Source organism: Rhinopithecus bieti, unplaced genomic scaffold (genome assembly GCF_001698545.2).
Source record: "Rhinopithecus bieti isolate Rb0 unplaced genomic scaffold, ASM169854v2 scaffold_20891, whole genome shotgun sequence".
NCBI lineage: Eukaryota > Metazoa > Chordata > Mammalia > Primates > Cercopithecidae > Rhinopithecus > Rhinopithecus bieti.
Window position 1 is genome coordinate 903,804 of NW_016810137.1, and position 13,879 is coordinate 917,682.

At 40.8% G+C, this 13,879-nt stretch overlaps 1 protein-coding gene across 1 annotated transcript in view; it reads left to right on the top strand.

Annotated features, from left to right (window-relative positions):
- Positions 1 to 13,762, top strand: part of IPO7 (importin 7) — a 64,223-nt gene extending 50,461 nt beyond the window's left edge. The window contains exons 17-25 of the mRNA XM_017891442.1: positions 2,136 to 2,202; positions 2,287 to 2,412; positions 3,486 to 3,583; positions 4,813 to 4,908; positions 6,049 to 6,269; positions 6,365 to 6,570; positions 8,807 to 9,013; positions 10,427 to 10,543; positions 13,399 to 13,762. Of these exons, the coding sequence (XP_017746931.1) occupies positions 2,136 to 2,202; positions 2,287 to 2,412; positions 3,486 to 3,583; positions 4,813 to 4,908; positions 6,049 to 6,269; positions 6,365 to 6,570; positions 8,807 to 9,013; positions 10,427 to 10,543; positions 13,399 to 13,496 (1,236 nt within the window). The 3' untranslated portion in view covers positions 13,497 to 13,762. The remainder of the gene's footprint in view (positions 1 to 2,135; positions 2,203 to 2,286; positions 2,413 to 3,485; positions 3,584 to 4,812; positions 4,909 to 6,048; positions 6,270 to 6,364; positions 6,571 to 8,806; positions 9,014 to 10,426; positions 10,544 to 13,398) is intronic.
- The last annotated feature ends 117 nt before the right edge of the window (positions 13,763 to 13,879 follow it).

A 13,879-nucleotide genomic window follows, 5' to 3' on the forward strand; every position in this document is an offset into this window, starting at 1 on the left:
TTTTTTTTTTTTTTTTTTTGGAGACAGAGTCTTGCTCTGTTGCCCAGGCTGGATTGCAATGGTCACTGCACCTGGCCCTGAAATTGTTTTTCTTAACATAAAGGAAATATTTTAAGTGTTAAAAATGTAATAAAGTTTAGGTGATTAAGAAGTTTTGGTTATAGTTTTCTTCTTATTGACTCTTTTCTGTATGTTTTAAATAATTCCATTTTTTAAAAAATCCATTATTGGGCGGCCGGGCGCCGTGGCTCATGCCTATAATCCCAGCACTTTGAGAGGCCAAGGTTGGCAGATCACCTGAGGTCAGGAGTTCGAGACCAGCCTAGCCAACATGGTGAAACCCCTGTCTCTACTAAAAATACAAAAAATTAGCTGGGCGCGGTGACAGACACCTGTAATCCCAACTACTTGGCAGGCTGAGGCAGGAGAATCACTTGAACCTGAGAGGCAGAGGCTGCAGTGAGCCAAGATCGCGCCACTGCACTCCAGCCTGGGCAACAGAGCGAGACACTGCGTCAGAAAAGAAACAAAGGAAGGAGAAAAGAGAAGAGAAAAACAATTTCAGATAGATGCAGTTGAAAGCCCTCAGGGGACCACTTCCTAACCCCTTTTCCCTACTTCCTTTCTTCCTGTATCAGTAACACTGTCATGAATTTGGTGTTTATAATTGCTGTGCAGATGCTTGGAATGTAATATATCTTTTATCCATAAATAACATGTTTTCAGATTATCTGCACGTTGCCTTTTACAGCATGAGGTTTTTCACTAAGCTTGTTATTTTGAGACGGAGTCTCCCTTTGTTGCCTAGGCAGGAGTACAGTGGCACCATCTTGGCTCACTGCAGTCTCTGCCTCCCAGGTTCAAGTGATTCTCCTGCCTCAGCCTCCTGAGTAACTGGGACTACAGGCATGCACCACCACGCCCAGCTAATTTTTCTATTTTTAGTAGAGATAGGGTTTCACCATTTTGGCAGGCAGGTCTGGAACTGGTGGCCTCAAGTGATCCACCTCTATTGGCCTCCCAAAGTGCAGAGATTACAGGCATGAGCCACCACACCAGCCACGTAAACTGTTTTTGTATTCTGCATTATAATTGGATATAAGCAGAAGCCATGGCCAATCCTATATGTGCTTTATGTTTTAACAGATGAATTGTTTATTCTATTTAAGGAGTTGTAAATGTATTAAGTTCTGTGTATTTGAAATGGATGTCTTGCTTTTATATCTGATTAGTGGATATTATTTTACCCTTCCTCCCCTTAACATTCTTATGGCCCTCGGGGATTTGGGGTCTAATTTAGGACTATATTGACAATTACAGAGGAATTTGTATTTCCTGTCAGTCTTGAGTTGGGGGTTGAGTTCAGATTCCGTGGTTCCCTATATCTAATACACTTTGAAAAACTAAGGTGACTTAAGGATTATTGAGATTCGTAGCAATAATGCCTTCCTTCAGATAATTTCTCTGTAAGTCATTGACAGTGACTTTTCATACATTGAGCTTGATTAATCTCTATTTGCACATAACAGATGTGCTATCTTCAGAATGGTTGTAATTCCTTTCCTTTTTTTTGAGGTGGAGTTTTGCTCTTGTTGCCCAGGCTGGAGTGCAATGGCACTCGACTCACTGCAATCTCTGCCTCCCAGGTTCAAGAGATTCTCCTACCTAAGCCTCCCAAGTAGCTGGGATTACAGGCACCCACCACCATGCCTGGCTAATTTTTTGTATTTTTAGTGGACACGGGGTTTCACCATGCTGGCCAGGCTGGTGACAAACTCCTGACCTCAGGTGATTCACCTGCCTTGGCTTCCCAAACTGCTGGGATTACAGGCTTAAGCCACCGCACCCGGCCAACTCCTTTATTTTCATAGTTGTTTGCATTTTTTGAGAATGTTGTTTTTTCCTTTTTAGGTAAATTTAAGCTGGCCATTCCTTGTGTTTTTCTCAATGTAATGGTATTTCATTCCATTTTTATCTGAGATCACAGTTTCATAATGTGTAAGTCATTTTAAAACAAAGACTTAATTTTTTCACAATATTGACTTTATATTTAAGTGTACTGAATTATATATGTTATCTTACTAAGCCATTTACTGGGCTGTAACTGCATATGATTTTTTCTTCTTCTCTTTTAGATAACCCAACAGCTTGAGGGAATCTGCTTGCAGGTCATTGGTACTGTTTTACAACAGCATGTCTTAGGTATTATACCTCTGATTGTGCTAAGAATTTAGTGCTGTTTCACATGAGCAAGCATTTTCCTAATGACTCAGTATTCTCTTTTAGAATTCTATGAGGAGATCTTCTCTTTAGCGCACAGTTTGACATGTCAACAAGTGTCTCCACAGATGTGGCAGCTACTACCCCTTGTATTTGAAGTCTTTCAGCAAGATGGCTTTGATTACTTTACAGGTGAGTCAAATCAGCATGGAAATACTGAGGGGTTTCCCTGCTTTGTATTTGTAGCTTATCATTTGAACGTACACTTTTTTTTTTTTTTTGAGACGGTGTTTCACTCTTGTTGCCAAGGCTGGAGTGCAATGGCGTGATCTCGGCTCACTGCAACCTATGCCTCCTGGGTTCAAGTGATTCTCCTGCCTCAGCCTCCCAAGTAGCTGGGATTACAGGCATGTACCACCATGCCCGGCTAATTTTGTATTTTTAGTAGAGACGGAGTTTCTCCATATTGGTCAGGCTGGTCTCAAACTCCCGACCTGAGGTGATCCTCCTGCCTTAGCCTCCTGAAGTGCTGGGATTAAAGGCTGAGCCACTGTGCCCAGCCTGAACGTACACTTTCGAGTGTTCAGACTGCTTCACTGTTCGGAAGAGTTATCAATAGAAGTTAATGCTCAGTGGTGACGCATGGTATTGATTTCTGCTATATAATTTAGTTATTATAGGTTTATTCTTTGTTAACACACAAACATACCCACATACCCCCTCATAATCTTCTCCATATAAATGTAAAAATGTGTCTATAATTTTATGTTTAACTAAGTACAAAGAAAATCACTTTCATAATAGGTTCATTTCTGCATTTAATTATAAATGAATATATTTTAATTAAAACTGAATGTTAAGCCCAGGCTTAGTGGATCACGCCTGTAATCCCAGCACTTTGGGAAGGCAGGAAAGCACTTCAGTCCAGAAGTTCTCAACCAGCCTGGGCTATTAGACCCTGTCTCTAAAAACACTTTTAAATTAATCAGGCGAGCTGGAGTGTGCCTGTAGTCCCAGCTACCTGGGAAGCTAAGGTGGGAGGATCACCTGAGTCCAGGGTTTGGGGTTACAGTGAGTTTTAATCACACCACTGCACTCCATCCTGGGCAACAGAGTGAGAGTGTCCACCCCTCCCCCCAAAAAAGGTGAACGTTAGAGACAAAGTGATCTCATAGATTTGCCTTTTTCTAAGGAAATTTTTCAAAAACAAAGATAAAGCATTTGTATTACTAAAGATGTATAACTGATGTTTTTTATTAATATAGATATGATGCCCCTCCTTCATAATTATGTAACAGTTGATACAGACACACTTCTGTCTGACACCAAGTATCTTGAAATGATATACAGTATGTGCAAAAAGGTAGGTCGTTTTTATATATCAGATTTCATGAGGCTTCTGCTATAAAATGTATGAAATTGTGAGGACTCATGTGATACTACATTGTAGTAATAAACGTGTAAACATAGATCTGACAGAATTAAGGGCTTTAAAAGTTAAAAGTCATTGGTCCCTAGATGCCACAGCTTTGATAAATACATGTCTTTTGTGTGCCCTCTGACACTTGGAATTTGTTTTTGAATTTTAGAGTGCCTGGAGTTTAACTAACATAGTCTTATGGAATCAAAAGAAGGAAAGGGTCAAGAATTTGAGAGATTTTTGAAAGGATTAGGAATGGATAGAGATGTTTTATAAAGGAAAAGCTTAGCAGCTGTAGGTTTACAACAAGCAATAGGGAATGAATGTCTCCCTTCAGTTTGGTTGGGGAAACAAATAAACTGCAGTCCATCAGTATCAAAGTCACTGTAATTGGTAGTATTTTAATTTCTAGCAATGTCTGTTGTAGGTCGTTAGAAAATGATTTGCTCCATGAAGTTTTTAGATTTCTTTCACTCATCTCTTTCCCTTCTGAACACAAAGGCACACATAATCATCTAGTTATGTTAGTCATTGTTTACTGCCAATTATATTATTAATATTCTGGGAACAGAGATATACCTATACTATCTACATTTCTATTCCTGAACACTTATTCATAATGTTTATAGTCATCTAGTTTTCACTAGCTTTTAAGTCCATGTTTGTTTCTTACGTGGAGTTCGTAGGGCCACATTTGCCCTCAAAAGGCTGCCTCTTCCTCCCTCCATTCCTTTCTCCCCTACTGTTTTTTTTTTGTTTGTTATTGTTGTTTTCTTTTTCAAAGAGAGAAGAGTTTCCTAGAAACTACTCCTAGAAAGTAGTTCTTTACAGGAGAAAGGTTAGGCGTTTTAGCTACCACCTGTGTATGAGAAGTTAGTGGTTGTCAACTTGCTGTAATCCAGAATGGCACTACAGGATAGGTACTTTGATCACAAAGACAAAGGGCCAGAGGGCTAGACTATGAAAGATAGGAGGCAGACAGCTCCAGATCCTCAGAGCTATCCAGATCCTTTAGACTTTCATCTGTGCAGTGAACATTGCAGTTACTCGTATTAATTAGGATACTTCAGGTAATACTCAGAGCCTGTACAAAGGGTAGGAAATTGTTTCCTTGATTTAGATATCTAAATCAGGATAAAGCCTTACTGCAGTTTATATTCTGTGTTGATTAGGTTCTTACAGGAGTTGCAGGAGAAGATGCAGAGTGTCATGCAGCAAAATTGTTAGAGGTCATCATTCTGCAGTGCAAAGGGCGTGGCATTGACCAGGTCAGTGAGGCTAATGATGATTTGTAGTTCAGAGGGGTAATCTTTTCCTTCCACTTGCTTCATTTTTTGGCATTTGTTGCATATTCTGTATGTTTTTGTTTTTTGAGACATCTAAACAATATTTTTAGTTTACAATTTAATATATAACAATGATCATATGTTTAATACATAGGAATTGGACTAAGTTTTATGGCTACTTTGTTATCATGAAAGGTAAATTTTGGCTTAAGATTTTTTGGATAGCTTTAGTAATTAAATTTCCATGGTCAGTTTTTTTTTTTTTTTTTCTTTTGAGACCTCTTGCTGTGTCGCCCAGGCTGGAGTGCAGTGGCGCAATCTCAACTCACTGCAACCTCTGCCTCCGGGTTCAAGCAGTTCTCTGCCTCAGCCTCCAGAGTAGCTGGGATTACAGGCACCTGCCACCATGCCCGGCTAATTTTTTATATTTTTAGTAGAGATGGGGTTTTGCCATTTTGGCCAGGCTAGTCTCAAACTCCTGACCTCAAGTGTTCTGCCTGCCCCAGACTCCCAAAGTGCTGGGATTACAGGCGTGAGCCACATCACCCGGCCCATGGTCAGTTTTAATAGGAACATTGTGAAGGCATGATTGATATTGTCGTGAGCTTTTAAAATTTATTTATTTTATTTTATTTATTTTATATATTTTTTTGAGATGGATTCTCTCTGTGTCGCCCAGGCTGGAGTGCAGTGGCGTGATCTTGACTCACTGCAAGCTCCACCTCCCAGGTTCACGCATTCTCCTTCCTCAGCCTCCCAAGTAGCCGGGAACTACAGTCACCCACCACCGCGCCCAACTAATTTTTTGTATTTTCAGTAGAGACGGGGTTTCACCATATTAGCCAGGATGGTCTCCATCTCCTGACCTTGTGATCCGCCCGCCTCAGCCTCCCAAAGTACTGGGATTACAGGTGCTCGGCCCGTCTTGAGCTTTTAATAGCTCCATGAAGACTACTAGACTTTCTCTAAAATTAGATTTCCCAGTACAGTGCCTCAGCAATAAATATTGGTCATGTAATGCTACAATAGGGTTAATTGAGGCAACAAAGAAGTTAATATTTTTAGAATAGTTTGCATGCTATTAATTATAGTCTTAGAATATCTTGCTATCTTTTTTTGTAGTGCATTCCCTTATTCGTGGAAGCAGCCTTAGAAAGACTGACAAGAGAGGTTAAGACAAGTGAACTTCGAACTATGTGTCTGCAAGTTGCAATTGCAGCTTTGTATTATAATCCACACCTACTACTCAATACCTTAGAAAATCTTCGTTTCCCTAATAATGTTGAACCAGTTACAAATCATTTTATTACACAGTGGCTTAATGATGTTGACTGTTTCTTGGGGTAAGTGACACATATTGCAATTTTACTATATTTGCTTTGCGAGGAACTCTGCTTAAGAAAAGAAAACAGAATTTTTTTCTTTCTTTCTTTTTAAGGCTTCATGACAGAAAGATGTGTGTTCTCGGACTCTGTGCTCTTATTGATATGGAACAGATACCTCAGGTTTTAAATCAGGTTTCTGGACAGATTTTGCCAGCTTTTATCCTTTTATTTAATGGATTGAAAAGAGCATATGCCTGCCATGCAGAACACGAGAATGACAGTGATGATGATGATGAAGCTGAAGATGATGATGAAACTGGTAAGGGATTTTCAGTGGAAGAAGACGAAATGTATCTACTTAGAAATATAACCAGACTGGGCCGGGCGCAGTGGCTCATGCCTGTAATCCCAGCATTTTGGGAGGCCGAGGCAGGTGGATTACAAGGTCAGGAGTTCGAGACCAGCCTGGCCAGTATGGTGAAACCCCACCTCTACTAAAATTACAAACATTAGCTGGGTGTAGTGGTGGGCACTTGTAGTCCCAGCTACTTGGGAGGCTGAGGCAGGAGAATCACTTGAACTCATGAGGCAGAGGTTGCAGTGAGCCAAGATTGCATGCATCACTGCACTCCAGCCTGGACAACAGAGCGAGACTCCGTCTCAGAATAAAAAAAAAAACAAAGAAGAAAAAGAAAAAAACATCACTAGCCCTTCTCCCAAGTATGTATGTGGGATCATACCCAAATGCTTTCATTCACAGAAAAGGCTTCCTATCTTCTAACTAGAGTGATGTAATCAGGAACTTCAGCTGTATCACCAACATGTAGAGCAGTTCAAATCATTATAGTATGCAGTCAACAAAGATTTGTTAATTTTATACATTCTCAGCACTGTAGATACAAAGATGAATGAGATGTCATGCAGTTCTTCAAAAGTTTTCTATCCGACTGTGGGAAAGTATTACAAAGCCAAATAATTCTGTATATAATAATAGAGTTCTCACAAAAGTGCTGAGTCCACTTAAGAGCGAGAGATTATAGCTCCCTTTTTTATAAAGTGACATGAACCTTTTTTGTAAATTTTTATAAGGTGGCATGAGTCTGTAGTCCCAGCTACTTGGGACTCTGAGGAATCAGATTCGCTTGAGCCCAGGAGTTTGATTCCAGCCTGGGCAACATAGTGAAACCCCATTTCTTTTTGTTTTGTTTTGTTTCGTTTTTGAGACAGAGTTTGGCTCCTGTTGCCCAGCCTGGAGTACAGTGGCACGATCTTGGCTCACTGCAACCTCTGCCTTCTGGGTTCAAGCAATTCTCTTGCCTCAGCCTCCCAAATACCTGGGATTATAGGTGCGTGCCGCCATGCCAGTCTTATTTTTGTATTTTTAGTAGAGACGGGATTTCACTATGTTGGCCAGGCTGGTCTCGAACTCCTGGCCTCAGATGATTCACCCTCCAGGGCCTCCCAAAGTGCTGGGATTATAGGCGTGAGCCACTGCACCCTGCCCTGAAACCCCATTTCTTTCTTTCTTTCTTTTTTTTTTTTTTTTTGAGACAGAGTCTCACTCTGTCGCCCAGGCTGGAGTGCAGTGGCTGGATCTCAGCTCACTGCAGCTCTGCCTCCTGGGTTCACGCCATTCTCCTGCCTCAGCCTCCTGAGTAGCTGGGACTACAGGCGCCCGCCACCTCGCCCGGCTAGTTTTTTGTATTTTAGTAGAGACAGGGTTTCACTGTGTTAGCCAGGATGGTCTCAATCTCCTGACCTCATGATCTGCCCGTCTCGGCCTCCCAAAGTGCTGGGATTACAGGCTTGAGCCACCGCGCCCGGCCGAAACCCCATTTCTTAAAAAAAGTTGTGGGGATTACATGAGGGAATCCTTGACACTTAACATAGGGCTTGGCAGATGGCACTGAATTAACAGTATTAACAAAGGTACACACATCATTATATTTACTATTACAAGATTTATGGGGTTTTCATTTTATTTTTAAACTACTAAGGATTTATGGTCTTAATGTTAACTAAATTTATTGGAGACATCCATCCTATCGTCTATTAATTCTAAAACCTAAGCATACCTGTTTTAAGAGTGAGAGATTATCGCTCTTTATGTTAATTAAATGTTGATAAATACATTTTATCTATAAGACGGTACACTATCAGTGTATAAATTGATAGAATATTAAGATAAATTATTGTAAGGGTTTCAACATAAGATAAGCTATTGCCATTTTTGTCTTTTATCATTTACTAACTTAGCCTTTTAAAAAAATCTTATAAAAGGTTTGGTGGGTGTTAACGGTAGTGTGTTCATAATATGCAGTCCTTTTTCAGATATCTGGTATCAAGAATACATTAAATCAAGGTTGGTTTTCTTGGACTCCTATGGGAATTTTCATTTCTGTTCATTGTTGAACATGTATTTAAACCCCAATTCCTAGAGCTCTCTCTTGTCAGTTGTGACTTGTAATTTACTGACAGTGATTGAGATGATTGTCAATTTGCTGAGTAACAAAAGATCTCATTGTTATGAAAGTACTTATATTATGACTTGGCAGAGGAACTGGGGAGTGATGAAGATGATATTGATGAAGATGGGCAAGAATATTTGGAGATTCTGGCTAAGCAGGCTGGTGAGGATGGAGATGATGAAGATTGGGAAGAAGATGATGCTGAAGAGACTGCTCTGGAAGGCTATTCCACAATCATTGATGATGAAGATAACCCTGTTGATGAGTATCAGATATTTAAAGCTATCTTTCAAAGTTAGTCAACTTATTACATGTGGATCCATTTCATTGAACAAATCTGTTGTAGTTTCTGCCCTTTAAAGGAAGAGTTTGGAGGATGTCAAACCCAGACTAGAAAAGGCTTGTAAGGCAAAGTAACCAAAATTATTTCTAAGGTTGCCATAGTTTCTGAGTATTATTTATTCATCCTGTTATTTTACATTTAGATTGTAATTTTGAAAGATTATAGGAAAATAATGTAGTTCAAAAAAGTATACAGTGACAGTGCCTCTTTGCTACTTCTGATTCCCAGTCTCCCAGCTTTCCTCAGAAGCAACCACTCTTACATGTATACCTGTTTGTTGTATGTTATTATTTGTGTGTATCTTTTTTCCCTGCCCAAACCTATACTTACCTGTTAGAGTATATTAACATTTATGGCATATGATCTTATAATTCTTTTTTTCCTATATTCTATGATATGTTAACTAATTTAATCTATTATTACTAAATTAACACCTTTGGCATGATCAAATTTTTAGCTTTAAACAACTTATTTAACCTTGAGATTTTTGAATTATATATGCCTAGGATTCTGGAGCCATATACACTGTTAAATATTCCAGGAAAAGTCCACTATTCCTGTAATGTGTCAGTGTATGTGGCTTCAGAATACTATGTTCCGGTTGGTTTTTACCATCATTTACTTGGATTTCAACAGGGCATAGCATCTGTGTTTTACCATCCACGTTAAGAAATTAAATTTCCCCTGTATTTGAAACATCCTTTCCTCTCAGAGTTAATTGCTGTTATAAATCATTTCCTATGCATTGGGAACTGATGAATATATTCTTTGATATAATACATTATCTGATAACCAGGGATTTGAGTCTTCTAAGCCCATGACAAGGCAGTTTTGATGCAAGGTTGCAGAAGCACAAAGTGCTGATTTCTGAGCTACATGGCAACAAGAACTGATTGAGGTGCCTAACTTGTGTCTGTGCCTCGTACTTGGTAGACAAACACCCCATGTTATTCGCTAAAGGATGGTTCCTAACACAGGGCCCATGTACCAGAGTAGCCTTGATGATTTTCAAGTTGCTTTAGCTCTGAATCTTTTAAGATGGTTGGGTTAGCTTTATTCCTGAAGTCTCCCTAGTCTGTTACTTAACTATATAAGAACTAGTTAGGCTCTGAATCCTTATTTGCTAGAGAGATGGATCGTAAGAATGATTAGAGTTTTTGGAGGCATAAAGATAAGCTGTAATTAATTTTTATTCCTGTATTTGTTGTTTCACAAATACAGTAATTTTAGAAATTATTGGGAGAATATAAAATAGATCAGAATTTCAGTATTGGCTCGGGATGGAGTAGGAGGAGTAGAATAGAACAGAGCTACCAAACCTCTCTTATTCAGGTTGTTTTGCCCTTGTTTTTGTTTTTTGATAGCTATTCAAAATCGTAATCCTGTGTGGTATCAGGCACTGACTCACGGTCTTAATGAAGAACAAAGAAAACAGTTACAGGACATAGCAACTCTGGCTGATCAAAGAAGAGCAGCCCATGGTATGTTAATTAACCGTAACTTCTCTTTAATTAGTGACTTTTATAGTTTTAAAATTTTACAGGTTTTTAATTTTATATGATTTAAGATGATATAAAAGGTATAGTTAGTTGTTGCAGGTGATAGGAATTTAATCTAAGGGATTTAATACAGGATAACTGATAACTTACTTTTGGCTTTGGCTACAGTTTGCCTTTTTTTTTTTTTTTTTTTTTTTTGAGATGGTGCTTTGGTCTGTCGCCCAGGCTGGAGTACAGTGGCGCAATGTCAGCTCACGGCAACCTCTGCATCCCAGGTTCACGCCATTCTCCTGCCTCAGCCTCCCAAGTAGCTGGAACTACAGGCACCCGCCACTACACCCGGCTAATTTTTTGTATTTTTAGTAGAGACGGGGTTTTGCTGTGTTAGCCATGATACTGATCCCCTGACCTTGTGATCTGCCCGCCTTGGCCTCCCAAAGTGCTGAGAGTACAGGTGTGAGCCACCATGCCCAGCCCCAGTTTGCTTATTTTTAAGTATGGTTGGGCCAGGCGTGGTGGCTCATGCCTGTAATTCCAGCACTTTGGGAGGCCACGGTGGGTGGACTGCCTGAGCTCAGGAGTCTGAGACCAGGCTGGGCAACATGACAAAACTGTCTCTACTAAAATACAAAACATTCGCAGGGCATGGTGGCACATGCCTATATTCCCAGCTACTCAGAAGGCTGAGGCAGGAGAATTGCTTGAACCTAGGAGGTGGAGGTTGCAGTGAGTTGAGGTTGCAGTGAGTTGAGATTGCACCACTGTACTCCATCCTGAGCAACAGAGCGAGACTCCATCTCCAAAAAAACAAAAACAAAACTAGAGAACGCAGCCAGACGTGGTGGCGCATGCTTGTAATCCCAGCTACTTGAGAGGCTGGGGCAGGCAAGTTCTTGAATCCAGGAGGCGGAGATTGCAGTGAGCCGAGATCACACCATTGCACTCCAGCCTGGGTGACAAGAGCAAAACTCAGTCTCAAAAAAAAAAAAATGTACTTTCAGTATGCAATTACTTTAGCTCATGGTGATGGTTAGATAATAGAAAATTCTGTTAAAAATGTAAACACCTAAGCCGAGCGCAGTGGCTGAAACCTGTAATCCCAGCACTTTGGGAGGCCGAGGTGGGTGGATCACCTGAGGTTGAGAGTTCAAGACTAGCCTGACCAATGTGGAGAAACCCTGTCTCTACTGAAAATACAAAATTAGCTGGGCATGGTGGCACATGCCTGTAATCCCAGCTACTTGGGAGGCTGCGACAGGAGGATCGCTTGAACCTGGGAGGTGGAGGTTGCGGTGAGCCGAGATCACGCCATTGCACTCCAGCCTGGGCAACAAGAGTGAAACTCCATCTCAAAAAAAAAAAAAAAAAAAAAAGTAAATACTTGGCCAGGCGTGGTGGCTCATGCCTGTAATACCAACACTTTGGGAGGCCAAGGGAGGAGGGTTGCTTGAGTTTGGAAGTTGAAGTTCAGCCTGGGCAACATAGTGAGTCATCATCTCTACAAAAAATAAACAAAATTAGCCAGGCATGGTGGTGCATGCCTGTAGTCCCAGCTACTTGGGAGGCTGAGGCTGGAGGACCACTTGAACCTGGGAGGTGTAGGTTACAGTGAGCCATTATTGTGCCACTGTACTCTAGCCTGGGTGCCAGAGTGAGACCCCGTCTCCAAAAACGTAAAAACTTAGGAAGTTAAATAGCTCCCAGACATGTCTTTTCATCTTCAAATGTTTCTGTGTGGTGTGTAATTTTTAAAAGCACATTTTAGGCCAGGTGCAGTGGCTCATGCCTATAATCCCAGCACTTTGGGAGGCTGAGCCTGGCGGATCACTTGAGTTCAGGAGTTCGAGACCAGCCTGGCCAACATATAGTGAAACCCCATCTCTACTAAAAAACACAAAAATTAGCTGAACGTGGTGGCACGCACCTGTAGTCCCAGCTACTTGGGAAGCTGAGGCAGGAGAATCGCTCGAACCTGGGAGGCAGAGGTTGCAGTGAGCCAACATCGTGCCACTGCACTCCAGCCTGGGAGACAGAGCGAGACTCTATCTTTAAAGAAATAAAAACAAAAATAAAAGTACATTTTAGGTTATATACCACTGTTAATGCACAACAATTATCTATAGACGTTATTTTTTTATAAATTAAAAAAATTATTTTGTTAATTTATTTTTTTTGAGACAGAGTTCACTCTGTCACCCAGGCTGGAGTGCAGTGGTGCAGTCTCAGCTCACTGCCACCTCCATCTCCCGATTTCAAGTGATTCTCGTGCCTCAGCTTTCTGAGTAGCTGAGATTACAGGTGCGCACCACCACACCCAACTAATTTTTGTATTTTTAGTAGAGACGAGGTTTCACTATGTTGGCCAGGCTGGTCTCGAAAACTCCTGACTCCTGAGGCGGATGGATCACTCACTTGAGGTTAGGAGTTCTAGACCAACCTGGCCAACATGGTGAAACCCTGCCTCTACTAAAAATACAAAAAGTTACCTGGGCGTGATGGCTTGTACCTGGGAGGTAGAGGTTGCAGTGAGCCAAGATTGTGCCACTGCACTCCAGCCTGGGCAACAGAGCCAGACTTCGCCTCAAAAAAAAAAAAAAGAAAATTTTTTTCTTAACAATGGGAAATGAAAATTGGCTAAGAAGTGTACGGCATACAATAAAAGAGATTTTATTCTCTACATAATGCATGCTCCCTTGCCCCTATACATTGGAGAAAACATGAGCTTTGGAACTTCCTGGCCACTTACGATGGTTAAGCTACTGGCTTGTTTAATGTTTTGTCAGTTTCTCCCCAAGTTAGTAGATGATTGAATGCCCTATTAAAATTTTGTTTTCTAGAATCCAAAATGATTGAGAAGCATGGAGGATACAAATTCAGTGCTCCAGTTGTGCCAAGTTCTTTCAATTTTGGAGGCCCAGCACCAGGGATGAATTGAGTTATCTCTTTCTTTCCTGCTGTGTGATTGTAGTGAAGAGCTTGTGTTCCTCCTAGTAGTGGTTCCAGAACTGGTTCATGTTATCTATTCTAAACTAACGATCAATAGATGGACAAAAGAAACAACAGCCCTAGGAGATGGGACCTGATCATGCAACCTGGCACTGGAAAAGAAATCAGCAGGATTGTGGGGGTGGGGGGGATGGGAGGTACCTTCAGGGGTGTATTTTTTGAAGAAAGTAAGATCCTGACTCTGAAGCTTCAAAGTGACACTGTGGAAATCTGAAACAAGAGGGGATGTCATGAAGGCAGCTTTTCTTTTTCTGAGGAAAAAATAGGCATGGGCTACAGGACTATTTAAAATGTCTCATTTACAGTATAAAA